General features: G+C 47.9%; 1 protein-coding gene across 1 annotated transcript in view; it reads left to right on the top strand.

The window, feature by feature from the left end:
- Window positions 1-14,860: 14,860 nt before the first annotated feature.
- The window catches only part of LOC113022371 (pleckstrin homology domain-containing family A member 6-like), a 71,404-nt gene continuing 58,391 nt past the window's right edge, over window positions 14,861-27,873 (top strand). The window contains exons 1-8 of the mRNA XM_026167713.1: window positions 14,861-15,016; window positions 15,133-15,430; window positions 15,551-15,941; window positions 16,007-16,553; window positions 16,662-16,906; window positions 20,637-20,682; window positions 21,960-22,035; window positions 22,459-22,559. Coding sequence (XP_026023498.1) covers window positions 14,861-15,016; window positions 15,133-15,430; window positions 15,551-15,941; window positions 16,007-16,553; window positions 16,662-16,906; window positions 20,637-20,682; window positions 21,960-22,035; window positions 22,459-22,559 — 1,860 coding nt within the window. The remainder of the gene's footprint in view (window positions 15,017-15,132; window positions 15,431-15,550; window positions 15,942-16,006; window positions 16,554-16,661; window positions 16,907-20,636; window positions 20,683-21,959; window positions 22,036-22,458; window positions 22,560-27,873) is intronic.

Below are 27,873 nucleotides of genomic sequence, written 5' to 3'. Positions count from 1 at the left end.
AACACAGAATCCACATCTGAACCAAAGATTAAGACAGTGAAATGTGGATTATTGAATATTAGGTCTCTCTATGTTGCAGGGCGCATTTTCTGAATCGGTCGGACGCGGATGCCAGTCCAGCACAGCACTTCCTGAGACAATAGTTGCTCAAACGGGATCGCTGAAAAGACTAAAGCGCGAGGTGTCAGGTATAGGTGATGAGTGTCTCAGCACATACAATGGCATAGAATTAAATTATGTTAAAGGGTCCACCAGCTCATTCACGTTTGATTTGTGTGACGTCATTAAGTGTGCAGGAGCTAGTAGCAGCTGGAGAGCATATGATGTGTGGGTCTGTAATCACCCTATGATATGCTCCAGTCATGCTTATTGGAGCCCCTCCTGGGGCAAACACATCCATACATACACAGCAGGTCAGTGGTGCTCCTGGGAAGGTGAGGTAGGTTGGACAGGAGTAGGATGGCAGCCAAATGTGCCAGAAGGCCTGCAAGGAATAGTAATTCAAAGGGTTTATTCTGTTTTTCATAACCCTGTCACCATCTTCTTAGGTCCATGGAACATACTGCCTAAAGCCGAGAGCCCGGGAGGCGTATTCTATCTGGTAATCAGAGTGGACATGTCAGGAACAGATTCGTTTGGGGTAATTAGGGTACACTTAGTTTACCCCAAAGCCTGAGTCACACTTAAAAACTCAACCACCACTCTAACTGATAAACTAATAATCTCGGCACCAAACACGATAGGGCAAGCGGAGAATGCCAATTCATTTATGCCAAAACAAGATAACTATACATGTTTCAGGTTTTCTACAGATAATGTAAAGTACCACGTGGGAGAAATCGACCCTACTTGGTGTGCCGTCACACCCACGGGAAGAACCACGAATAATGTGAGTGACCCGAGCACATTAATGGGAACATAGGCAAGAAGTGGGTTGTATTATTATTGTGGGCAAAGCACCCTTTTGGTTCGTGTCCCAATGGGAAGCGTAGGGACATGTGCGATGGTGCGACTGGGAGCTCCACTCATACTGATTGGAAATCAGGTAAAGGCTATTCAGCAACACAACACACGTACCTTAGCAGCCAGACATAAGAGACACATTTTGGCAAAAAGAGGGACCCAGGGTATACATGCATATGACCCCCGGTTAAACTCTCCGACTAGGATAGACTCCATAGGAGTGCCCAGGGGAGTTCCCAACGAGTATAAGCTGGCAGACCCAGTAGCTTCAGGGTTTGAAAGTATATTCCTTTGGATAACGCCTAATAAGAATGATGACCGCATTAACTACGTTCATTACAACTTGCTGAGACTCTCTAGCCTTACCAGGGACGCCATGGAACAACAATACTGCCCCAGATGGCTCAGTAACCCGAGCTCTGGAGGGCCTGAAAATTTGTCTAAAACCATGCATGAGCACTCAGGTATTGAAAACCCGCTGGCATCCTGGATGACATCCGTGTTTGGACAATGGAAAGGTGTGGGGTTATATCAGTGATGTGCTCATTGGCTGTATTTTTGGGAATATTGGTAATCGCTGGGTGTTGTATGTGTCAGAGGATTGTTGGTAAAGATAGTGGCGAGGGTTGCGAACCCTGGCTGGGTTGGGGGCAACATGAAGTATGGTGACATTCCTGTTGGAATGTCAAAAGAGGGAATGTTGGGATTCAGAGATTCTTTTATTGCTATCATATAATTTGCCTTATGAAGAATGTATTAATAACATGTTTCACAGTATCATTTATCAGTAATATTTCCTACAGGGTTTATATTGCATTGAATATGTCTGTCATCACATTGACCTTTCTATGTTTATAGGTTGAGTTCATTTTATACACAATGCATAAATGTGCTTGGTTAGAGTTGATGTTCCATTCTAGAAGGTTTTAAGCTTCACTGGTGAGAGTGTCCAGATGATACATGCTGAGGGGAGATGAGAACATAGCAGGTTAATTGCATGCACGCTTACGATACACATATTAATCTAGTAGCAGGTCTGAGCAAAGGCCTAAGTGTCTTCTGCTTCAGTTTGAGACTGGCTGCAAAGTACTCTACTTAGTGATTAATGACGAGGGTCCATTATTAGCTCTCAGAGATGCTAAGACCTGAAGTTATTACCTTAAAAGGCAAGTAATGTAGAAAGGAGAAGTTATATGTCGGTGTAAGGTTATATGTACGTGATGTACCCTTGTCTGCACGAGTTGAACTTTTGCCCGTCTGTCACCATGTATTTTTGAACTGTATTGACGTAGGTGTGATATTTTGTCCTATAAAACCAGAACCCAATGTATTCTTGTCAGAGCAACACATTCCGTATGCTGATGGTTGGTTGTTCTCCTGTGATGATAAAACTCATCGTTTGATTGCACTTTTCCGGAGTCTCCGTCGTTTGTTGTCTGGTCTAAAGTTGATCGATCTTGCAGCACTGACCAATACCATCCATATTTCACCAGGGCCAGTGTTGTTAGATGAGGCCATCCACATTGCACTAGGGCCTGTGATGCTATCTTATACCATCCACATTACACCAGAGCCTGTGATGCTGGCTTATACCATCCACATTACATCACGGCAATTGATTCCTGGGAGTCCATAATCACCACACCAGGGCTTGTGCTGCTCGTTGATGCCATCCACATTACACCAGGGTGTGTGTTGCTGACCAATCCCATCCATATTTCACCAGGGACAGTGTTGTTAGATGAGGCCATCCACATTACAAATGGGCCTCTGCTACTGGCTGAGGTCAACTACAATTCACCAGGGTGTATGTTGCCATCTGAGAACATCTACATTTCACCAGGGCCTGTGTTCATGGCTGAGCCCAACAACATTTCTCAAGGGCCTGTGTTGCTGGCTGATCCCATTCACAATACATAAAGGCTTGTGCTACTTGCTGATGCCATCCACATTACACCAGGGCAAGTGTTCCCTGTGAGGCCTTCTTCACCACACCAGGGCCTGTGCTGTTGGCTGAGGCCATCCACATTACACCAGGGACTGTGATGCCGGCTTCTACCATACACATTACACCAGGGACAGTGCTTCCTGTGAGGCAATCTTCACCCCACGAGGGCCTCTTCTGCTTGTTGATGCCATCCACATTAGCGCCTATGGTGCTGGCCGATATCATGCACATTTCACCAGGGCCAGTGGTGTTAGCTAAGGCCATCTACATTACACCAGGGTGTGTGGTGCTGACCAATACCATCCATGTTTCACCAGGGCCAGTATTTTTAGATGAGGCCATTCACATTACAACAGGGCCTGTGCTACTGGCTGAGGCCATCTACATTTCACCAGGGCTTGTGCTGCTGTCTGAGGCCATCTAAATTTCACCAGGGCCTTTGCTATTGGCTGAGGCCAGCTAAATTTCACCAGGGCGTACGTTGCTGGCTGTTGCCATCCACAATACACAAGGGAGTTTGTTGCTGGCTGTTGCCATCCACAATGAACAAGGGCCTCTGCTATTGCTGATGCCATCCACATTTCACCACGGCCAGTGCTCCCTGTGAGGCCATCTTCACCACACCAGGGCCTGTGCTGCAGGCTGATACCATCCACATTACACCAGGGTGTGTGTTGCTGACCAATCCCATCCATATTTCACCAGTGTTGTTAGATGAGGCCATACACATTACAACAGGGCCTCTGCTACTGGCTGAGGCCAACTACATTTCACCAGGGTGTATGTTGCAAGCTGAGAACAACTACATTTCACGAGGGTGTATGTTGCAAGCTGAGGCCATCTACACTTCACCAGGGCCAGTGTTCATGGCTGAGGCCAACAACATTTTGCCAGGGCCTTTGTTGCTGGCTGATCCCATCCACATTACACCAGGGCCTGTGCTCCCTGTGAGGCCATCTTCACCACACCAGGGCCTTTGCTGCTGTCTGAGGCCATCCACATTACACCAGGGACTGTGATGCCGGCTTCTACCATACACATTTCACCAGGGCCAGTGGTGTTAGCTAAGGCCATCCACATTACACTAGGGTGTGTGGTGCTGACCAATACCATCCATGTTTCACCAGGGCCAGTGTTGTTAGATGAGGCTATCCACATTACAACCGGGCCTGTGCTACTGGCTGAGGCCATCTACATTTCACCAGGGCCTGTGTTCATGGCTGAGGCCAACTACATTTCACCAGGGCCTGTGTTGGTGGCTGATGCCATCCACAATACACAAGGGCCAGTGTTGCTGGCTGATGCCATCCACAAAAAAAGGGCCTGTGCTACTTGCTGATACCATCCACATTTCATCAGTCCCAGTGCTCACTGTGAGGCCATTTTCACAACACCAGGGCCTGCGTTGCTGTCTGAGGCCATCCACATTACACCAGGGCTTGTGTTGCTGGCTGATGCGATTCACAATACACAAGGGCCACAAGCCAGCTGTAGCTACTCCTCCGCCTGCACCTCAGTTTAGGAGAGGACTGCGACGATCAAATGCTAGCTGGGATGCACAAGGTCGGCCTATCTGTCGGAGTTGTAAACTAGCAGGACATATAGCTAGGTTTTGCCAGACCTCCATGTCTTCTCAGCCAAGTTTAAACTAGATGACCCTGCTGCTGAGGTCCGAGGGGCGGGAGCTTTTGGTTCACCTAAGGAATTAAGGGCCACAGAAACATTTATTGGGCAGTGTCCAACAGTGAAGATAGTGATCGAGGGGGTGGAGCTTCAAGGCTTGTTAGATACAGGATCACAAGTGATTTTGATATAGGAGAGTTTGTTTAATGAGCATTTTTCCCAGGCTAAGCTTGAGAAAACTCCAACCGCCTTTAAGCTGAGAGCCGCCAATGGTCTGGAAATTCCCTATACCACCTATGCTGTCCTGGACATGGAAATAGAAGATGTTAAGGTTCCTGGACGCGGGGTTGTGGTGGTAAAAGATTACCATTGCACGCACCCACTGATTGTTGGGATGAATGTTGTGACTGCCTGTTGGAATGTATTTAAGTGGCCGGAAAAGACTGCTCCTGTCCCACAGCAATTAACGAATCAACAGGCCTGGAGGACTGCCTTCGCAACATGCGTAGAAGCAAGTACAGTGGAGGACGGAATGGTGGGGTATGTACGGTTAGCTGGCCGAGGCAAAATTAAAATTCCCCCAAGGAGTGAAATAATGGTGTGGGGCCAGGCTCAGATGGGTCCGCAAGGAACGGATTATTGTGCCCTGGTGGAGGCACTGCCTGAAACCCCTGATGTGGGGGTGGCGAGAACCCTCGTCATGGTAAAGGCCGTGAGAGTGCCAGTGAGGATTTGTAACCCACACCCCTATCCTCTTTTTATAGGTCGCTACCAGAAACTGTGAAAGTTATTCTGCGTAGATGAAGCCGACGTACATGGCTCACAGGACCAGAGCCTGTCCCTTGGGACAGATGATGTGGTGGAGGTGGCTCTGGTCGACAGTGGCGCCCCCGCGGAGGATGAAGGATTACCTGAGGAGGTGAGTAAATTGATTGAAAGACCTGATCTGTCTGAACTGCAACAGGGCGAGCTGCGGGCTTTACTGCTTAAATGGAAGAAGGTGTTCTCTAAGGATGACGAAGATTTTGGGAGGACTGACCTGGTGCATCATTGTATCCCCACAGGTGATGCAGCCCCCATTAGGGGGAAGTATTGTCCTTTGCCCCCTGCAATGTATAAAAAAATGAGGAGCCTCTTGACAGATATGATGGAAAAGGGAGTTATCCGGGAAAGCTGTAGCCCGTGGACTGCACCCATTGTTTTGTTGAGGAAAAAAGATGATACCTGGAGGTTCTGTGTGGACTACAGAAAATGTAATGCGGTGACACATAAGGATGCTTTCCCCCTGCCACGAATAGAAGAGACATTGTCAAGCCTTTGTGCAGTAGAACAACATTGTGTTGCCCAGGTGGCCTCTTTCAACTACGAGATCAAGTATCGTTCGGGTAAGAGCAATATTAATGCTGATGCCCTTTCTCGATTCCCCACTGTCCAGCATAGCACCTGGAAGAGGCTGGATCAGAGCGTGGAGTCACTTCAGCAGCCATTGAACTGACCTGTGAGGCAGAGGGGAGTGACTGGGCAGAAGCACAAGCTGGTGATCCGGATATTCAAGTGGTAAAGCAACTTGTGGAAGCTCATGTCGCGCCCATAAAGTTAGAACGTCAGACATTGTCACATGGTGTGCGGCGACTCCTGCAGCAACAACAAAGACTTCTGATCCAAGATGGCATACTGTGCCGTAAAGTGCTGGATGAATATACCCAGGAGTTTCTTTATCAAGTTGTGTGTCCCAGTTCCAAGTGCCATGAGGTGTGGCGGAGGATCCACGAGGCTGCTGCCCATGCGGGGATAGACCGAACCCTCTCTCGGATATGGCAGCGGTTCTACTGGGTTAACATGGAAGGGAAGGTACATCAGTTTCATCTGGGTTGTGTCCCCTGTAGTTTACAGAAGGAGAGAGTAGAACCTAGGGCTCCACTACACCCTATTTCAGTCTCATACCCTTTGGAGGTCGTAGGCATGGATTTCCTGTCCTTAGGCCGGCCCACTGACACTTACCAGATCATACTTGTGGTTACTGATCTGTTTACACAGTTCGCTTGGGCTATCCCTACAATAAACCAAACAGCAGAGACTATAGTAAAGGCTTTGTGGAAGTATGTGATACAGCCGTTCGGTTGCCCAGGCCGACTCCACTCCGACCGTGGGTCTAATTTCGAATCTGCATTAATGAAACAACCGCACGACACCTTACCACCCTGCAGGGAATGGTAGTGTAGAACGTTTCAATCAGACCCTATTGAACATGCTTCGCTCACTAGAATCAGTTAGACAGAGTCAGTGGGTAGGAAATCTGCCAGAACTCGTCCATGCTTATAACAATACTATCCATATTTCCACAGGTTATGCGCCTGCCTATTTGATGTTTGGTTGACCCTTGAGACTTCCCATTAGGCGTGGCCCCCCAGCAGGCGAGGCAGGATGTAAGTGAATGGGTGTATTCTCATCAACAGAAACTCTCCCTAGCTTACCGTTTGGCTGGGCAGAGGATGTATAGGGCTGCCTCCCAACACAAAAGCCAGTATGAGAAGAGAGGTTGTACCCTCCCACTGTTGCCCGGAGAGAGAGTCTGGGTATGTGACCGAAACAGGCAGAGCAAAGGAAAACTGTGTTCCTGGTGGTCTGCTGAGCCGTATGTGGTGTTGGAACAGGTGCGAGATATGGGCTTAGTGTATAAGGTCAAACCAGAAAAGGGGGGTAATATACAAACTTTACACAGGAATGCCTTGAAAGTGTGCATTGCTCCTCAAACAGACTTTACCCCTCCTATGGAGGAGCCAACCACAGGCACCTTATCATGCGAATTCCTGAGATCAGATGGCCCAGGACAAGACTCAGCTGTCCATCTGCATCTTAAGGACAAAGGACACTCTTTCGAGGATGCCAATGTTCACATTTTGGACAGAGAGGACAGATGGTTTGAAAGAGGAGTGAAAGAAGCATCTATGTCCACTGTGAGCGACCATCTTTGAACAGAGGCGGGGGTTTACGACACCAACTCTCTGCCATCTATAATCCAGTTTTGAGATCCCTTCCCAGACGCCTTAACGCCCACTCACATCCTGGGCCATCTGATCTCAGGAATTCGCATGATAAGGTGGGGCCAGGTTTCACAATGAACTCACCCAAAACTCTGGCTGATTGGGACCCACACCCAGTTTCACACCTTGGCTCAGGCGATTAGAGGATCATCAGGGGGTCCTTTTGTCCCTCTGTGGGGGGACACTCCCACTAGGTTTATAGGGCTTTGGAGTTGACGTCACGCCGCAATGCATTGTGGGAGCGCAGCGCCATTTTCGGGGTCTACGAATCGAAACAACACACTGTGTTGGAACGACGACTACAAGAAAGATGCTTAAAAGCAGCTCAAAAGAGAATGAACTGTATAGAGACCGATTGCGTCCAGAGGCGAAGCAGCGGTACTTGCAGAAAATAGCGTGCATTGGAAATGTGGACCCGTATGAAATACGGCCGTGGAGTAGAAACCCTGAAGACCAACCACTATTGACGTAGCCTGACATATTTTCGTACCTTGTCTGTGGAGTCAGCGCGTACAAGTCGTCATTCAAACAAAGGTAAGTCAGCTTGAGTACTGCGTGTGAAATGCATTTCATTTCCCTGCAAACATTCAGATTAGTGCAGCATAAATTCATTCATGAGGGGAAATTACAGTGAGAACATGTGGAGGCTGTTAGGTGGATAACATAGTGAGTCCAGTGCATTGATGTGACATTGTCCTGAAGGATTTAGTTATTCTTTATGGTTTAAGAAATTGCACTAATTTATTCATATTTATTATAAATAATCCTAATTATACATCTTGCTTCCATGTTTGTATCCTGTGTCACTAAAAATAAATTTTATTTTAATTTTATACATTGATTAATGACCTGCAGAATCTCCTTATCATGTTAAGTGATTCATAATTGTCACTTTATGCTTTCTCCATCTTGAAAGTGATTACATCCTTGCATTACATACTTTAGGTTCATTTTCTGCAGGCAGGTTTCTGACAGAACAGGCAGATTTAGAATATAACATGCAGCGTTCATAAAGAAATGAAAAATTACATGTATGTGCTAACTTTCTAAACACTTTGTTACATTTATGATAAAGTAGATTAAAGACATTTATGTCGGCCTTGGCCCATTAGTTCTTGTCTTTAAATGAACTTTGTCTGTGTGTGTTTCAGGTCCTGCACTCTCAAAGACTGAACGAACCAGCATTGCAGCCACGGGTCACTGTGAGCATCACAGGGAAGGTTGAAGCAGCCCACTGCACCTGTATGGCCGGAGTCGCAGAGACCTGCACCCACGTCACTGCTCTTCTGTTTAATGTAGAAGCAACAGTGTTGATCCGTGGCACAAGGACTGTTACAGATGAACCTGCATACTGGGTTTTGCTGGGTAATATGACCAAGATACAGCCAGAGGTTGGCCATAAGATAGACTTCTCCTCTTCAGCTGCCCAAAAAAAGGCTCTCAATCAAAACATAAACAGACCATCTGTAGTGACAGGTAAAAGGAGCCGTCCTCAAAACAGAAAAATCCCACCTGCTACTGTGGAGGAGTTGTCACTGCTATTGGATACTTTGCTGGAACACAGTAAAGCTGTGGGTTGTGGGAATGACCCATAATGATTTATCTAGGGGTCTAGATTTATGCCTGTTGTGCTCTGCCATGTAAATAATTTGCATTTACTGAATATGTACTGACTGAGTCCCACTGTTCAAAAGTTGAATAAAGAAACAAACTACTTTTTGCCTCTTTTTTTTTTTTTTAAATTAAAACCACTTTATAGAACATCACATCAGTTACAATGTAGAATCCATTACATTTATAGTTTACAAATGACAAAATGTTTAAACAAAATCATGAGTGTTTACATGATATCACCCACTACTAACATTACTTTATTTACTGTATCTTTTGAAAAAATCCAGCAATTTTAACAGCACAAGACTTAAGAATATTTAACAGGAGCAGGTTTCATTTTTCCCTGGTTTTATTATCACACTGTTCACCAAACGCAGCAAACCTTCACCATCTTATCCAGGAGGGTCACCTCTTCACCCTCACATGGAAGAAGTAATCTGATGTTTGAAGCAGGTCCCTTGTGTAGCGCTGGAACTCAGTCACGATGTGTTTCATCCATTTCATAGGCTGGTTTGCTGCAATAATGCCAAATAATTAGCAACTCTATAAATAGAAGGTAGTTCTGCAAAATCACTCAGTAGGATGTTTGTTCTAATTTGCTATGAGCTCAGAGCGCATAGAAAATAAAACTAATAGGCTATAAAGAGTGATATGAACATATTTAGAACTTACCGGAATGAAAATGTCTGGAGCACCAACAGATATCTGGAGATGGAAGAGAACTGCACGTCAGCTCGTCTCACAGCTGCTATCCAGGCTAGACGCCTTCGTTTGGTAACATCCGATACACGAGCTGCCTCATGTTGCTTCCAGGTTGGGAAAGAATGAAAAGACAAACCCTTTTCAAGCTTATTCTCTTGCCGTGTGATCGAACATTGCAGCCGACCACACGGCAAATACGAACCATGGCTGTTGTGTGTGCCTTCGCTCCCTTTTCACTTGCGCTAGACCCCCAAAATGGCGGATCGGGGCAAAATCCTTTCCACGCCCACCCCCGTGACATCAAGTTCCAAAGCCCTATATCTGGGACTCTCCACCATTTTGTGGAGGTAAGCATCAACGACACAGAGCTCTCAGTTCTCACTCCTTCTTTATTCGTCTCCAACATCAACTGCGCATATCGCGCCACAAAACACAGGAACACACTTCCTATACACTGGGTGTGAGTGGAGCCCTCTAGTGGTCCACCACACATGCCCCCCCCCCCCCCCCCCCCCCCCCCCCCGAACACCCAGCAGAACTAGTCCAGGCCCCGGGCTTAAGCAAACGGCCAGAACGGCTGAACTGGGGGGGGGGGGGGAACTGACAGAGGGCAACCCAGCCCGGGAGCGAGGCTGGCACTGGCGGTCAGAAAAAGCTGCAGACGACTCGGACTCCGTTGATTTTGGGTCGCTCCTGGGGAAAAAACAGAATCCATCAGCCCGGTGGCAGGTGGGCGGCCGCGGGCGAGGGACCTGGGCCGGGACCACCTGATCCTCTTGCATAACATGTGCAGGCTTAAGTCTGTCAACAGAGACAACTTCCTGCCGACCGCCAAAGTCCAAAATAAAATGTTTGTTGCCTGGTTTAAGAACCCTGTATGGCCCGTCATATGGTGGACGCAACGGAGTCCTATGGGCATCGTGCCTGACGAAAACGAAACGAGCAGAGTCCAATGAACTCGGAACAAAAGTGTCAGGCAGTGGTGCACAGGACCAGGAACAGGAAATGAGTCTCTTGGGGGGGCGAAAAGGCAACAGAGAGGTATCGAGGGCTCTCAGGTAAGAATTACCCGGGGACCCGGAGAGGCTGGCCGAGGACCAGTTCAGCCGGGGAAACCCCGAGGTCTTCTTTAACCGTGCTACGCAATCCCAGCAAAACCCACGGAAGACAGTCGACCCAGTCGCCACTTGTTAAGGAAGCACGGAGTGACCAGTGACCAGTGAAACCGTTCGCACATCCCATTAGCTTGCGGGTGGTATGCTATGGTGCGGTGGACCTTGACTCCCAGGCCGTCAGCCATAGCAGACCAAAGCTCGGAAACAAACTGGGGGCCACTGTCCGAGGTAATGTCAGCAGGGGGGCCGAAACGTGAAACCCTCGTTGACAAAAATGCCCTGGCCACCGTCGCCGTTGTCGTGGATGCCAGGGGTACCGCCTCCGGCCACCTGGTTGTGCGGTCCACCACAGTCAAAAGGTGCGTGAAACCCTGTGACTGCGGCAAGGGACCAACCAGGTCCACATGAACGTGATCGAAACGCCTACCCGGGACACGGAAGGGTTCGAGGGGTGCCTGTGTGTGCCGGTGGATTTTCGAGCGTTGGCATGGGATACAAACCGCCGCCCATCCTTTCACCGTCTTGCGAAGGCCCGGCCAAACAAACCTGGGCTGACCAGCTTGACCGAGGCCCGGACGCCGGGATGACATGACGACGCCACGAAAGGGGAACCACCGGGCGGGGGCGGCCGGTGGAAACGTCGCAAAGAAGGTGCGGACCGCCGTCCCACACCGGAGTGTCCTCCAGCACGAGGCCCGTTTTTGTTGACTGAAGGGCAAGGACGTCCGGGTCAGCACGTTGCTCGGCGGCCATGGCAGCGTAGTTGATGCCGACATACACCGGAGAAACCAACACACGTGAGAGACAGTCAGCGACGTGATTGGACTTACCAGCCACATGCTGAATGTCTGTGGTAAACTCAGAAATGGCCGCCAACTGGCGCTGCTGGCGTGCGCTCCATGGGTCAGAGACCTTGGACATCGCAAACGTCAAAGGTTTGTGGTCAACTTATGCAATAAAGTTGCGACCCTCAAGGAAAAAACGAAAATGTTGTGTCGCGAGGTGCAGGGCCAGCAACTCCCTGTCAAAAACACTGTACTTGCGTTCAGCATCCCGGAGCGTACGACTGTAAAAGGCGAGCGGTTGCTAGAGACCAGAAACCCGCCGTTCCAACACCCCACCCACTGCCACGTCAGAGGCGTCGGTGGTCAACGCGATCTCCGCCGACGGAAGCGGGTGGGCCAGCAGGGCGGCGTCAGCCAGCGCAGACTTGGCTGCGGAAAACGCACGGACGCGTTCCTTCAGCCAGTCAACCGGCTGTTTTACCTTTTAAGGTAGCATAGAGTGGCTGTAGCAGGTGGGCAGCTCTGGGGAGAAAGCGGTTGTAAAAATTTATCATCCCCAAGAACTCCTGCAACGCTTTAACCAACGTGGGACGCGGGAAAGCCGAAACGGCCTGGACTCTGTCGGGCAACGGAACCACACCTTCAGCGGAAATGCGGTGCCCGAGGAAATCCAGAACAGGCAACCCAAACTGGCACTTGGAAGGGTTGATGATCAGGACGTGCGCTGCCAAACGCTGGAAAACCTGGCGCAGATGGGACTCGTGCTGGCTCGCTGAGCAGCTGGCCACCAATATATCGTCCAGATAAACAAAAACGAACGGCAGCCCATGCAAAACGGAGTCCATCAGCCGCTGAAAGGTCTGGGTGGCACCTTTCAGGCCAAACGGCATGCGCAAAAACTCGAACAAGCCAAAGGGGGTAATGACAGCGGTTTTAGGAACGTCTTCGGCGCGCACGGGAACCTGGTGATACCCCCGCACCAAGTCAATTTTAGAAAAAATCGACGTTCCGGCGAGATTGGCAGAAAAATCCTGAATGTGGGGGATGGGGTAACGGTCATTCTCCGTGGCATTATTTAAACGGCGGAAATCTCCGCATGGCCGCCACCGACCGTCCGATTTGGGCACCATGTGAAGCGGAGAGGCCCATGCACTGTTCAAACGCTGTACAAGGCGCTCCATGCAAACTCTTCCCGAGCGACGGACAGTTTCGCGGGGTCGAGGCGGCGTGCGCGCGCGAACACCAGGGGCCCGACCGTGGGAATATAATGCTCAACCCCATGCTTCGTTACCGTGCTAGAGAAATTAGGGACAGACAGCGATGGAAACTCTAAAAGCAAACGCTGAAAAGCATCCCCGGAGGTCACTACATTAGCCCGAATCAGGGGCTCGGCGGCCCGAGTAAAACAGGGTAGCGAAGAAAATGAGAGAGCATCGATTAAACGTCTGTTAGCAACATCGACAAGTAGTCCATGAGCACACAGGAAATCAGCACCCAAAATAGGTACAGAGCTAGCGGAAACAACAAAGTTCCACTGGAAATCCCGGCCATGAAAACAAACAGTCACCAACCTTTCCCCAAACGTTTTGATGGGAGAGCCATTAGCTGCAATGAGCTGCGTCCCACAGTTCGCTGCTAGTCCGTCGGCAGCGGTAGGGGGAAGGAGGCTCTTCTGGGAGCCGGAGTCCACGAGAAAACGTCTCCCGGAGAGCGAGTCCTCTATGAAGAGCAGTCTTTCTGTATTGCCAGCGGTCGCGGCTGCTACGGCGCGCTGGCGGGTCCGTTTCCCTGGGCCGTGAAAGTGCAAGGCGGCAGGCAGCGACGCGCTCTGTCGCCAAAACACTGATGGTAGAAACAGATGCTCTTTCCACGGTGCCGGCGTGTAGCAATCCCTGCTGTCAGCAAGGGGGCGGATGCTCCGGGGGAGGCAGGTGGAGGCGTGGAAGGTGCCGCTGGCGTGTCCGTAGCCAGGGCGTGAACGTCGAAAGTGCGGCTAGCCAGGAGAATGCGATCCGCTTCTTCAGCCAGGGAGCGATAATCCTTCGCAGGCAGAAGCGGAGAGTTTGCGAGGACAGCTCTCACGGCGGCCGGTAGTTGGCGGAGGAAGAGGTGCACGAAGAGGAAACCACCGTGATCCGGCCCGAGCAACGATAGCATGTTCTCCATGAGCTCGAGCGCGGTACCGCCACCCAAGCCTGACAGGTTGAGGAGCTTTTCGGCTCGTTCGTCGTCGGAGAGGGCATAGCGCCGAAGAAGCAGCTCTTTGAAGGCGGCGTATTTCCCTTGGGTGGGTCCCGGAGGAGCGCCATCGCGCGACGGGTGGCCAGCGGGTCGAGCGAGGCCACCACATGGTGATACTTCGTGTCGTCAGCCGAGATGCCGCGAAGGGCGAACTGAGCCTCCACATGTACAAACCATGACGGGGGGCCAAAAGTCCGGCAGTTTCAGCGCCACAGCGAACGTAGCTGCAACAGGAGGCGGAGGTCCGGCGGCCGCTGATGCATCCATAGCCGAGTCTGCGTTATCTACGGCCCGTTGCATGCTTAAGTCAGGGGTCACCAATGTGGAGGTAAGCATCAACGACACAGAGCTCTCAGTTCTCACTCCTTTATTCGTCTCCAACATCAACTGCGCATATCGCGCCACAAAACACAGGAACACACTTTCTATACACTGGGTGTGAGTGAAGCCCTCTAGTGGTCCACCACAATTTGACCTTAGAACTGAAGAAGCTTCTCGGATGAGAGGTGAAACGTCTTCAAGTAACTTAAAGAAGTCCAGACGCTTTTCTTTGCAAGCTCCTTTGACTTCTTCTGGAAATGTTAATAAACGGCTGTGCTCCCTGGCTAGCTCACGGGAAGCAAGACCAAACGATACCTCCGTCTCCTCCTTGTCTGAGCTCGCCACATTGGTGTCAGAAGTGGGATAGCTCACCCTCGCCGTAATGGAGAGAGACATTCAGAGGCCGGTGCTCACCTCGCAACCTAACCAGCAGGTGCCCCCCCCCCCCCAAACTACCCCCAAATCAGAGCCGCAGACTGCGACGAGGAGGGGGAGGTCACTGAGATGTCCCAGCTGCAACCCTCAGTGCCCCGGAGGCGTCCTCGTCGACTGACCGACCGCAGCTACCGGTGCGATGAGCCTGGCCACGTGGCGCATGACTGCCCAGCACCAGCTCCAAAGACCAGAACTACGCAGCCTCAGGGAAATGAGGAGGGAGCGGTGTAGCGAGGGGACCACCGCTCCAGCTTCCTGCCCCCCTCCAAGGACGATGCACAGTGGTGGGCCGAGTCGGGCACCTCAAGGGACTCTACCTGAGCTGCTGTGTTGAGGGCCAGCCATGCCAGGCCCTGGTGGACACGGGGTCTACCATTTCCCTGATACGACCTGGCATGCTCCCTGAAACATCCGGGCCACTGGTGAAGGGTTGGTTGCCCACAGACACCCAGCTGATGACAGTGAAGGGGGAGAAAACTGTTATGCGGGGGAAGAAACCGTTGCGGATCCGAGTGAAGGATCTAGAGCTGGTGCACGACTTCTGGCTCGCCGACATTCAAGACCAGTGCATCATTGGCCTGGATCTGCTGAGCCGCTGGGGGGCCTGTGTCGACACCGCGAAGCTGGCTATCACTCTTGGCGCAGAGATTTTTCCTCTCCAGCGTGGCCAAAAGTAGGGAGCGGGGACCAGACGAGACAGGCGTCGAGCAGCTGCCGCTCAGCAGATTTCGAGTCGAGTGCCGCTACTGCCTGCGACAGGAGGAGCGGGCCCGGGAGGTGCTGGGGGTGGCTACTGCTCAGGCCACAGCCGGTGGAGGGGGGTGGCTCCCATTGACAAAGCAGCAGCTGAAGCGGGAGCAGCAGCAACATTGGTTCAGGTGGGGGCCTGGCTAGAGGCGGCGCAACGCCCCGCCTGGACGGGGGTGTTGGGAAAGGAGCCCGAGGTGAAGGCCTACTACTCCCAGCACAACAATCTGGAGACCCACGACGGCCTCCTGTACCGGAGATGGCGAGCCCCCGGTCAGGGCAGAGATCTCCTGCAGCTGTTGGTGCCTCGGTCGCTGCGGTCGCAGGTGCTTGAGCTGGTCCACGGCTCGGTGGAGGCAGGACACTATGGGAACGCCAAAACTCTCCACCGCCTCAGGGGACGGTTCTACTGGCCTGGCTGTCGACGGGATGTGGAACTTCATGTGCACTGCTGTGACACCTGCACAGCACAGAAGGGCCCAACTCAATGCTCCACTGCCCCCCTTCAGCAGTACCTGGTGGGGGCCCCAATGGAAAGAGTGGGAGTGGACGTCCAAGGGCCTTTCCCATCACAGAGTCAGGGAACCGGTATGTGTTGGTGGCTATGGACTATTTCACGAAGTGGCCAGAGGCCTACGCGGTGCCGGACCAGAGCGCAACGACGACGGCCGAGAAGCTGGTGGAGGAGATGTTCACCCGTTTTGGGGTCCCGGCTGAGCTCCACAGTGACCAGGGGCGTAACTTCGAATCGAAGGTCTTCGGGGAGATCTGCCGGCGACTGGGGGTGGAGAAGACGAGAACCACACCGCTCCACCCACAAAGCGAAGAGTTGGTTGAGCGCTTCAACCACACGCTGGCCACCCAGCTCGCCATTCTCACCAGCTGCCACCAGCGGGATTGGGACCGACATGTGCCCCTGGTCCTTTGGTCGTATCGGACTGCGGTGCAGGAGTCCAGCCAGTGCACACCTGCCGCTCTGATGTTTGGACGGGAGCTCCGGATGCCTGTGGACCTGGTGTTCGGGTCCCCCCCCCCCCGAGCCGGAGAGTGATGGTGGGCCAGAGATGGACTACTACAGGAGGCTGAGGGAACGCTGCAGGTGGTTCGTGACTACACCCGCCAGGCCCAGGCCAGCGCCGGAGTACGACAGAAAAGAGCCTATGACACCAAGTGCCAAGGGGGGGTTTTCATGCCTGGCGACAAGGTTTGGGTGTACTGCCCGGTTCGCCAGAGAGGAGTGTCCCCCAAACTCTGCAGTCACTGGCAAGGGCCGGCGGAGGTCGTGGAGCAGCTAACAGACGTGGTGTACCGTATCCGCATGCCGGGCCCGGGACGCATCGTGGTGTTGCATCGGGACAGGCTCTCACCGTACCGACCGCTCGCTCCGGCAGACGCCGGGGCAGGGGATGATGGTGGCACCCCATGTTCTGACCCGAGTGACTTTTCCCCCGGCGGCCGTGACCAGCCGGTGCGCCAAAAGAAGGCACCTGGACATTTGCAGGACTTTGTGTGGGGTAATGGGGTCCTCGGGTACGACTGACCCCTTAGGTGGGGGCTATGTAGCGGGTCAGGGCTGTTTGGGGTTCTGTTTGTACAGTTCTGTTTGTTTATGTTGCCATAGTGACGGGTGACGCCCTCTCGCTGCGACGGTGTGTCCATCCGGGGTCAGAGGGCGCCCTGTGTGTTGTTGTTGAGTTCCCTCCCCAGACGCCTTAACGCCCACTCACATCCTGGGCCATCTGACCTCAGGAATTCGCATGATAAGGTGGGGCCAGGTTTCACAACGAGCTCATCCGAAACTATGGCTGATTGGGACCCACACCCAGTTTCACACCCTGGCTTAGGCGATTAGAGGATCATCAGGGGGTCCTTTTGTCCCTCTGTGGGGGGATACTCCCACTAGGGTTAAATCTGGGACTCCTGACCACTTGACCTTAGAACTGAAGAAGCTTCTCGGATGAGAGGTGAAACGTCTTCAAGCAACTTAAAGAAGTCCAGACGCTTTTCTTTGCAAGCTCCTTAGACTTCTGTGTGTACAGTTATCGCAAAATCTAAAATTATGGCTTTAGATGCCTTATGTAAGACTTATGACCTCGATAAACAAGACTTCTTCCAATACTTGCAATTTTGTGACTATATTGGCAAAAGAATAAACAGCTGTGTCCTTGGAGACTTCTCGATTGTTATCATCTTCATTGACGCTTATGACTCCGAGAGTAACAAAGCACTGATAAGTAAAGTGTACAAATGTATGATTAAGCTTAAAAGGACTCAACAATTTACATAAAACAGAAATGGGAAAGAGAAATGGACATTGAGATTACAGAAGATGGGTGGACAAGTATTTGGGTAACGCAGTTCACAACAACTAATTCCAACATGTGGCGGGAATTTTGTCATCTCTTGGCTCTTGACGGAGGCGGTCGCACTTTCTCCTGCTCCCTCTCCCTGCCGGATACTCGATGGCCGGTTGTATCGTGTGTCTGGCAACACTATCGATGGAAGACATTGAATAACATCTACCAATTCGGAACCATGGCCTATTGGAGCTGGCTCAGACCCGGCTTATCGAGGAACAAAAGCAGCTACAGCTGTTAAAAAACCCACAAGGCTGGCCAACATGATAGATGACGGGCAGGACTGTGTGTACTCAGACTGTGTTTTTTTGAATGCAATATGGATAAGATCTTGGAGAAGAACAACGGGAATTGAGAGACCTGGTGACTAGTGACGGACATTAGACCTACTGTAAAATTGGATGCAGTTTGTTTGCACTAACCAAAACCACTACCATCTTCATCTCATGTGGCCCCCCTGGCACCAGCTGGATGCTCAAGGCAAAAGCTGATGGGAATAACAATTCTCCCTTAGATAATAAGACTGTTGTGACTCTCTCCCTCCTCATTCAAGGTCACCCGCGTCGACCGAAGATTGTTGACTTTTGCCTAACCGGGTGAAGGGACACTTTCTCTCGGCTGAACATGGAACACACACACGCACACCTACACATGTACACTGACACAGACCTACACCCACCCCCCACCCCCTCCAAACACCTTTGAAGCTTATGTCTTCTATGTTGTGAGTTATGATTCATGTGCTATTTACTGAGGTTTTTTTCTGTTCTCAAACTGAGCTCCCTGTTGGAGTTCTTTTTTCTCCTTGTCTTTCCTCATGTAGTGCATTTTCCATTGATATACCTCTCTGACCTGTCTTCCCCATGTGATGTTGTGTAATGTATGTATGGTCGGAAGGGTAAGATGGAGTTGGCAAAAGGTCGGCAGCCTTAATCCAATTTCCTTCGGGGTCAACCTTCGGGATCAATAAAGTTTAATTGAATTGAATTGAATTATATGTTTTTTCATAGGACCTAAACAAAAGTCTAAATTCAGTGCTACACCTGTGCTGTGCTTGAGAAACTGTGGGGAGGTGTCAGAGTTCCTGGGTCTTTGACCCAGTGCTTTCAGTTTTGTCAGGTTTAGTTTATGTTGCCACATCAATGTTCTCACTTCCTGCTTTTCCTGTGTCAGCTCGTCTCTTGTGTCGTTAGTCAGATTATGTTCAGCTGTGTACTCACCGGTCTCTCATTATCATCCTTATCAGTCTGTGTATTTAAGTCCTCTGTTTCCACTTGTTCACTGTTGTGTCATTGATGTTATGTTGTCGTTTCTGCCTGCGTTCAGTTCAGCCAGCCATCCAGTCTTTCAGCCAGTCAGTCCTTTCGTTCCTGCCCTGTTCATCCACTCTTTGTAATAAACAATCTTCCGTTCTTCATTATCCACGAGTCCTGCGTTTGGGTCACTTCCTCGCCTCCACACAACACAAATCCTGACAGGAAGTCACGGCGAAGAAAATGGCTGGGATTTATCAACTGTGGTAGCATTCTTTAATGCATAGAACTTCCAGCAGCAGCAGCAGTCATTTTGCCATATCATTTTTTGATTGGTCGACATGGTGCCTTTTTCCACCAACATGAACGGGCTGTTTTTTTTTGTATTTTTATTTTTTGCTCATAAGCAGAGAGTGCTCGCCGCGCTGTCCTTAGACAGTAAACGTGACAAAACTATTGAAGAAAAAACACGTATATATTGTTTATCATGACTCTGGTTTTACGTGGACTATCAACACAATTTAAAAACTGGTATATATCACCTTGTTGCTTTGTCATCTTAAAGTGGTCATGTGATTGGCTTACCAAGACTACTTTATTCTTCCTCAGCCAAACAGCAGCACTCATGCGATTGGTTTGCCCCCTGAGCTCCAGGTGTTGTGCCAAAAAGTGATCATCTACCAGACAGTGATTGCTGCCCGCAGGAGCGTGCACAGCTGCTTAAAGCTGTAGCGCCCAGATTACTTACATAGACAGCTACTTCCATTCAACTGATATAAGGTGCGGTAGACTAAAGACAGCTTCAACCGTCTGTTTGTTGAAAAATAGTAACGCGACCGCACCGCATTTTCTTTCTTTCTTTCTTTCTTCCTTTCTTTCTTTCTAACGGTAACAGCGTTGTAACGATAGGAATAGCAATTAGTTAGATTACTCGTTACTAAAAAAATTAACGACGTTAGTAACGCTGTTACTTGTAACGCCGTTATTCCCATCACTGGATTCCACCCTCAAAGATATCATCGATTTGATGAAAGCTAATCTGCTGCTTTTTTCTGACTATCCTCGGCAAACATTGGTGATGACATCGTTGTGGAAGTTGATAAGGCAATAAAACAACACACCTATAGAGTGAATCCTACCAACCAACTGGTTTTAATGTAACAGTAAGTTGAATATCTAGTTAAACATGGGTTAGCTGTGCCCAGTAGCAGTGCATGGAGTTCGCCCTGTATTTTGGTGCCCAAACCAGATAACATCCCACGTTTCTGTACTGATTACAGAAAGGTTAATGCTACATACGTTACTAAGCTAGACCTCTCCGGAAAATTATAAAGGTATGATTAGATGATGTTCGTCAACTGTGAAAACCTGTTTTTGTCATCTGCCATAATAAACTACACACTCTTTGTTAAAGTCCACATTTGGGTCATCTCAAAAGAAAACCACACAGTCTGCCACTGCTGTTTGTCCTTGTGTTCCTGCTCCCAGGATAGCTAAGGCCCAGCCATTCCCTGCAACTGTATCAGTTTCTCGGGTGAGGATGGCTAGGACGGCTTTGTCAACAAAGATATGTTTATTTACTTCACTGACCCCATTCTCAGATGGCCAAATCCCTACACTCTGAACATCTCTGTGGGACTGAAATGCGTTCTGTGGAGGAAACAAAGAAGTCCTTTAAAAATGTTGGTATATTTGGCTGATCCCAAATGCTCCTATGCCGTTCTGCTCCTCTCATCACCCAACTAAGTGACTCACTACTCGTATGAAATAAGAAGACCATATGGCTGCGAATCTGATGATACATTTACAAAAACATCAACATAGGTTTGACCTAGGCTGCAAACCAAGTCAAGGAAACAGTCCTCTTGCCTACCAAAAATCCCAATGTACAGACATTGAAGTATAATGACCTTACCAATGGTGGAGTGGAAATGAGTCCAGCCTCTTCCCAGGAGACTAGTTCCAGAAACAAGACTGTGTATTGATGTGGTCCTACCTTTATTTGCATGGTACCTCTCAACCTCACATAAAAGTTCTGGCTTCTTCCTTTACTAACATTAATGTTAATTATTGTCTGTGTGATTTTAAAAATACTATACCATACAGTAAAATGTCCCAGAGACATTCTGGGACTATTTAGTTTAACGTTGTAAAATGTTTTCATTCATTTATTTTGTGCACTGCACCATTTTTGCATACATTGTGTTTTCTGTTCAAATAGTTCTGCTTTTTCAGTCTTATCGACCACTACTGCCATGTACTTTTTCAATAGTAATATTCCAAATAGAACGAAGTATTTTATTCTATTTGCATAGTACTTTTTATATTGTATATAGTATTTTATTCTAGTTTGTATAGTTATTCTATTCTACTGTTTTTTCCCCTTTTTTTCTTAATTTTTACTGCTCTTAACTTGTACTTTCTGCCATGACCAAAAGATTTCCCACATGTGGGATTAGGTTTATCTTGTCTTATGGCTCCAGTCTATAAATATAATAAATCAATACATTTTTCACATATGCATGGGAGCAATGAGCAGAATTGAAGAAGCGCTCAAACATGCAAGCACATGCGTTGCTTGAGTCTCATTGGTGCAGGCAAGCAGCAGGTTCAGCTGGCTGGGCTTAGATTCTTGCAACACTTAGTCACATGGGCTGATGATTATCTCACACAAATAGGCACACAGAGCAGGGATCTGTGTATTCTGTGATTGCACAAGCCCTTCCCCCTCCCTTTAGAGCTCTCGCCCTGTCGCTCCCTCCGTCTCTCTGCTTCCCTGCCCTTTTCTGTTGTCTCTATTTTTCTCTGTAGTGCACGCCTACACGTAAAGGCACACACTCAGCCAAAGCAAAATTGTCGGTGCGCAGCTACATTTGCGATTTAAGAGGTAGGAAAACACTGATTATTTTTCAAACTACTTCAATTTTCATGTGTTTTATTCTTTAGTCAGTGCTGGTACGCCCCTTCTACAGTACGCCTGTTTATCTCCACTGGATACCTTTGGGTATGTGTGAGGAAGAATGTCTGTGCCTTTGTCACTGCATATCACAGGCTTGTTCAGACCATTATGGACCTATATTGTGGGAAACTTTCAATGTGGAAGCTGAGGGGATTGCTGGGTGTCCTAGAAGAGCAGTTCTTATTCCAGTCATGTTTGGGCTAGACATTCCTGCTTCCTTTTATTGTTTCTTAATCCTGCCAATTTTTACTAACCCAAGCTGTAATTGCTATTTCTCTCACATATTTGTAGCACTACTCAAGTGTAATATTCTGGATATTTTTTTTACATTTTTAATTTTTTTATTCACAGATGACAAAGAGGATACAGTGTTAGGGAGTCTGCCCCTGCTCAGTTTCCAGATTGGAGGAGTAGAGCTTTCAGAAAACATCACCTGCAAATTTGCCTTTAAGGTCAGTAACTGAACATTACAAAAGGTTCATATATAATTGCTTGTTATGGAAGAAATACATTGTGTATTGAACAGCATAGATCTATTAAATGACTTTGGAATGTGCAATTGTTGCAATAAATGCATTGGTTCTTATATAATGCTTTTCCATCTTAGCAGTCAAAGCATTCGCTTCACTCTCCCATTCATACATCAGTATGTATTTTCTATGTAAGTGCTTATAGCTAGCTTTCACACTCCAACAGATCCATCCAAGAGCAACTTAGTTAGTAGGTTAGTATTCTGGTAATCGCCAATCTTCTGATTAGCAGATGACCTGCTCTACCTCCTGAGCTAAAGCCACTTCTGTAGTCTTTAGTCTGTAGCTTAGTGGAAAGCAAATATGACTTGGTTCTTCGTATTAGTGTACTTTGCCTTAACTTATACAACTGATTAATGAAGGTCTTTAGAAAGGTTCTCTTTAGCACAAGATGATTTTTATAATGAAATAGGCAGCTGTTATAATATCCCATATAGTGGGATGGTTGTTACCTGTTCTCCTGAGTGATAACAGTTCCTCACAGAACAGCTGTTTTAACCCCTGAGCTCCCTTGTGCAACAAAACGTCTCATTGAAAAAATTAGGATTTGCTAATGTTGGAACTTTGTTGTTGTTTTTTTGCCTTGGTGTAGTGAAGGATGTTGATTTGGTACTGGCTAATAAAAGTTTAATAGCCTTGGGCTGAGGCAACGTTTACATCATAGTGAAAGATTTATGTTTTATTTTCATTTAAAGAAAAGACCTGGGATTAGAACAATGGATTATTATTAAAATATATTCAGTTATTTTAAATGGTAAATGGACTGATTCTTATATAGCGCTTTTCTACTCTCCCGGAGTACTCAAAACGCTCTATACAACATGCCTCATTCACTTCTAAACACAAGTGCAAACTAATCTACATTCACATTTATTCACACTCCAATGAATGCATCGGAGGGCAACTTGGGGTTAGTATCTTGCCCAAGGATATTTGACATGTAGACTGGGGAAGCCAAGGATCGAACCACTGACCTTCTAATCAGTAGCTGATGTGCTCTACCACTTGAGCCACCACACCCCATTTTAGTCTTTAGTACATTATATTTGCCTTTTATTTTCAGCTTTTACTGCAATCACTGTTTTCTTTTTCACTTTTCAGTAGATCTAGGCTTTTCTGTCACTCTCTCTTCACTAGTGCAAACTCTGGCTCAAAGTCCAGTTTATGTACCCAGTGTGTACACACACACAAACAAAAGCCCAAGTAGGTTGTTTACTGAGTGGAGACAGACTGCTTTTTTCCCCCCTAAAGAACATGAACTGAAAAACCCTTTTTTTATTCAGTGTTGTTACAGTACTTAGTACTCTTGTCTCTTTTCCTCATAACTAAGGTATTTGGTTTTGGGTGTACAGAGACCATACAGTTACATAATAGCAGGTCCATCAGTGAGTGGTGTACTCGACCAGCTAAGTCAAACTGTGTTTTTTATGTCTTGTTAATCCTGTTGCAAAGTGTTAAAACGTTAAAACGAACACAGATAATTGCAACTCTTGTTTTCACATTTACAGAAGCATGCGGGAGGTCATTGCTGACCATTTTCAGTGTAGCAAGATTTTTTTCCTTGCTAATAACAAAAATAGATTGGTGAATATGTAATAAAATCTTTCTGTTAAGTTCAGAAAAGCGGTCATTTTGAAACCATGAACATGCACACCAAAATTTCAGGTCCTTCAGTTCATCTATCCATCCATCCATCTTCATCCGCTTTATCCGAGGCCGGGTCGCGGGGGCAGCAGCCTAAGTTCATTGTGTAGTTTTTATGATATAGCTGCATCTGGCTGGGTATGTGTTTATGTATGAGACAGATAATCAAGGCATTTCAGTTTTTTATCAGCATGGTTCAAATATCAGCTCAACTAGCAAGCTATTGAAACCGGTTTTATCAGCAGATTTACCACCTTCCTGTACAGTGGTGTGGGTTAACCTAGGGTACATTTAAGGGTTTCAGTAAAGTTGACAAATGTGCAACTAAAAGTTATGTTTCACCTTAGTGTTCAAGCCAAACCAAAATTATTATATTTTAATAGAAATATTTAATCAAATGTCAAAGCACTTTATACAACTTGCCTCATTCAGCCAAGCACTTCTTTCTACTGAAGTGCTTTCTTTCTAATATTCATACATCAGAGGGTAACTTGGTATTAGTATTTTGTCCATGGATATTTGACATGCAGACTGGAGCAGCCATGGATCAAAACCACCAGCCTTTCAATTAGGAAAGGATCTGCGCTACTATCTGAGTTACAGCCACCTGAGAAGAACTCAAGGTTCTATATCATGTCAATTTCTCCTTTATGGCAAATAAGGCTGGCTTGTCAGATTTATTCACAATATCAGCTATTGTGCTAGATTTATCTGAAAGTCTTATGCTGTGGGACTGCATATGACTGACACTTTCTTTTTACTATTCTTAAAGTTAAAATAAGGATGCAGAAATAGGATTGGGTTTTAAAAAACGATTTTCCCAAGTCAAATTAATTTTATCTTAAATAAAGCAATATCGAGTCATTAAATCTCAAATCGATTTTTTTAAATGTAAATGGACTTTGCCAGAAATGCCAGAATCTCAGGTTAAAGCTCACAAAACTATTTTAATGACCACTAAACAGCTAAAACAGTAAATGAGAGCAGTTACACGGATTCAGCACAAAGATGTAAACACAGAGCATTGTTCACCTGATGGCACATACGCAGGCATGCCATCTGAGCTGAAAGCCAACATCTAACAGATTCTAAAGATGCAGGTTTCATCCCCAAAGTTCACTGAATCAGCAGCAAAAGAAGATCCAAATTATGCTTCACGTTTGATAAAAATTGTCATGAATTCCCTCCACCACAATAAAAATCACACTTCCTGCACAGCTCTCTCTCTCTCTCTCTCTCTCTCTCTCTCTCTTTCTCTCTCAGTGTACTCTGCGCATCTGCATGCATCTATCCATCCACCCATTTTCTTACATCTATCTGAGTCACAGGGGCAGTTGTCACAGCAAGGATACCCAGATCTCTCTCTTGCCACCTCCTCCACCTTATCTGGGGAAACATGAGGTGTTCCTGGGCCAGCTGATTTGTCCAGTGTAGTGGGTCTGCCCCAAGGCCTCCTCCCAATGGCACATGCCTCAAACACCTCACCTTGTCAGATGCCCAAATCACTGAACCACTTTGGCCCCAGTCCATCTGACAATCTCATGCCTCATGAGCAAGACTCTGATATACTTAAACTCCTCCACTGGGGCAGTCACTTCTCCCTGACCTGAAGTAGAGACTCCACCCTTTTCTGGCTGAGGACCATAGCTTCCGACTTGGATGTTCTCATTCTTATATCTGCTGTTTCACACTCAGCTAAGAACCACTCCAGTGTGAGCTAAAGGCCACTGCCTGATAAGACCAACAGAACCATGCAGAATAATCTGAAAAAATAAGAGATGCAATTCTATGGCCACTAAAATGGTAGCCTTTTGCCACCTGGCTATGAGTAGAAATTCTATCCATAAAAACACAGAGCAAAATTGGTCACAAAGGGAAGAAAAGAATTCAACTTTATTGTCATTGCACATGCACAGGTACAGGGCAACGAAATGCAGTTTGCATCCATCCAGAAGTGCTTTAGCCCAGGCAGAGTCCAACCCACACTGGGAATGAGTCTGATTTTCTAGTTCAAAGGTGGGGCCCAGTAACCCTACTCCAGAATACACTTGCTTTTTTCTCTCACAAAGGGGTTGACTGAATTACTCTTTGTCTAGCCACTCTTCCAGGACCAGTTTGCTTTGGGAGACCCTGTCAGGGTGCAACTGTGATGAATGTACAGTAAATGTCCTGGTGGTGCGGGACCCAAATGCAGGACTTAAACAAAACAGGATAAACTCAAAGAAGCAGCTATATTGCTGTGAAAAAATCCAAATGAAACATAGAAGTGAAATAAAAACTAAATCTGAAAAATAGAACTTAGACTAGGAACAAACTCAGAAATAACCTGGAGGACAGGAAACATACACAGGAACATGGGATGATGTGTCAACAGGCAAATGAAAACAAGACTAAATATACAGAGGATAACAAGGGAATGAGAAACAGGAGGGAAACACAGCTGGAGCTAATCTGTCATAACAAGACAGAGAGGAAGCAAAAATGAGTAAACTAAAAATAGGGCAAGGGACTATCAAAGTAAAATAGGAAACATGAGTCACACACTGAGACACAGGACTTGATACTAGGACCAGGGAAGAATAAGATCAGATAAACCTTTATTAGTCCCACACGTGGGAAATTTTTTTGGTCACAGCAGAAATGTTAAGAGCAGTAAAAATTAAGAAAAAAAGAAAAAAACCGAGTAGAATAAGATAAGATAGAATAACATGCTATACAAAAAGAATAAAATACTTTGCTCTATTGGGAAAATTGCACTTGGTACTGTTGCACATTAGGGAGACAGGGTGAAAGTTATCATTGTGTTTTGGATGTGCGTGTGGGTCTGTCTGCCGCAGCCTGCCACTGAAGGAGCTGCTCAGTGCTGTCACAGTCTCCTGCATGGGGTGGGAGATGTTGTCCAACAGGGATGACAGCTTAGCCACCATTCTCCTGTCACTCAACACCTCCACTGGGTCCAGAGGGCAGAACAGAGCTGGCCCTGTGGATCAGCCTGTTCAGTCTCTTCATGTCCCCAGCAGAGATGCTGCCGCCTCAGCAGACCACACCGTAAAAGATGGCTGAGGCCACCACAGAGTCATAGAAGGTCTTCAGGAGTGGGCCCTTCACGCCAAAAGACCTGAGTCTCCACAGCAGGTACAGCCTGCTCTGCCCTGTCCTGTAGAGGGCGTCTGAATTATGAGTCAGTCCAGTTTATTGTTCAGATGAACACCAAGGTACCTGTAGCTGTCCACAGTCTCAATGTCCATACCTTGGATGTTCAGTGGTTGCAGTGGAGAATGCTTGTGCCTGCGGAAGTCTACCATCAACTCCTTGGTTTTACTGGCGTTGATCTGGAGGTAGTTCAGCTGGCACCAGTCCACAAAGTCTTGTGTCAGTTCTCTGTACTCCTTGTCATCCCCTATCAGTGATGAGGCCAACTATTGCAGAGTCATCAGAGAACTTCTGCAGGAAGCACTGGGTGGAGTTGTGGGAGAAGTCTGCAGTGTAGATGGTGAAGAGGAACGGAGCCAGAACCGTTCCCTGTGGGGCCCCCGTACTGCAGACGACCCTGTCCGACACACAGCCCTGAGTTCTCACATACCCCCTTGAG

The sequence above is a fragment of the Astatotilapia calliptera genome, chromosome 5 (genome assembly GCF_900246225.1).
Source record: "Astatotilapia calliptera chromosome 5, fAstCal1.2, whole genome shotgun sequence".
NCBI lineage: Eukaryota > Metazoa > Chordata > Actinopteri > Cichliformes > Cichlidae > Astatotilapia > Astatotilapia calliptera.
This window is presented reverse-complemented; position numbering and strand designations above follow the sequence as displayed.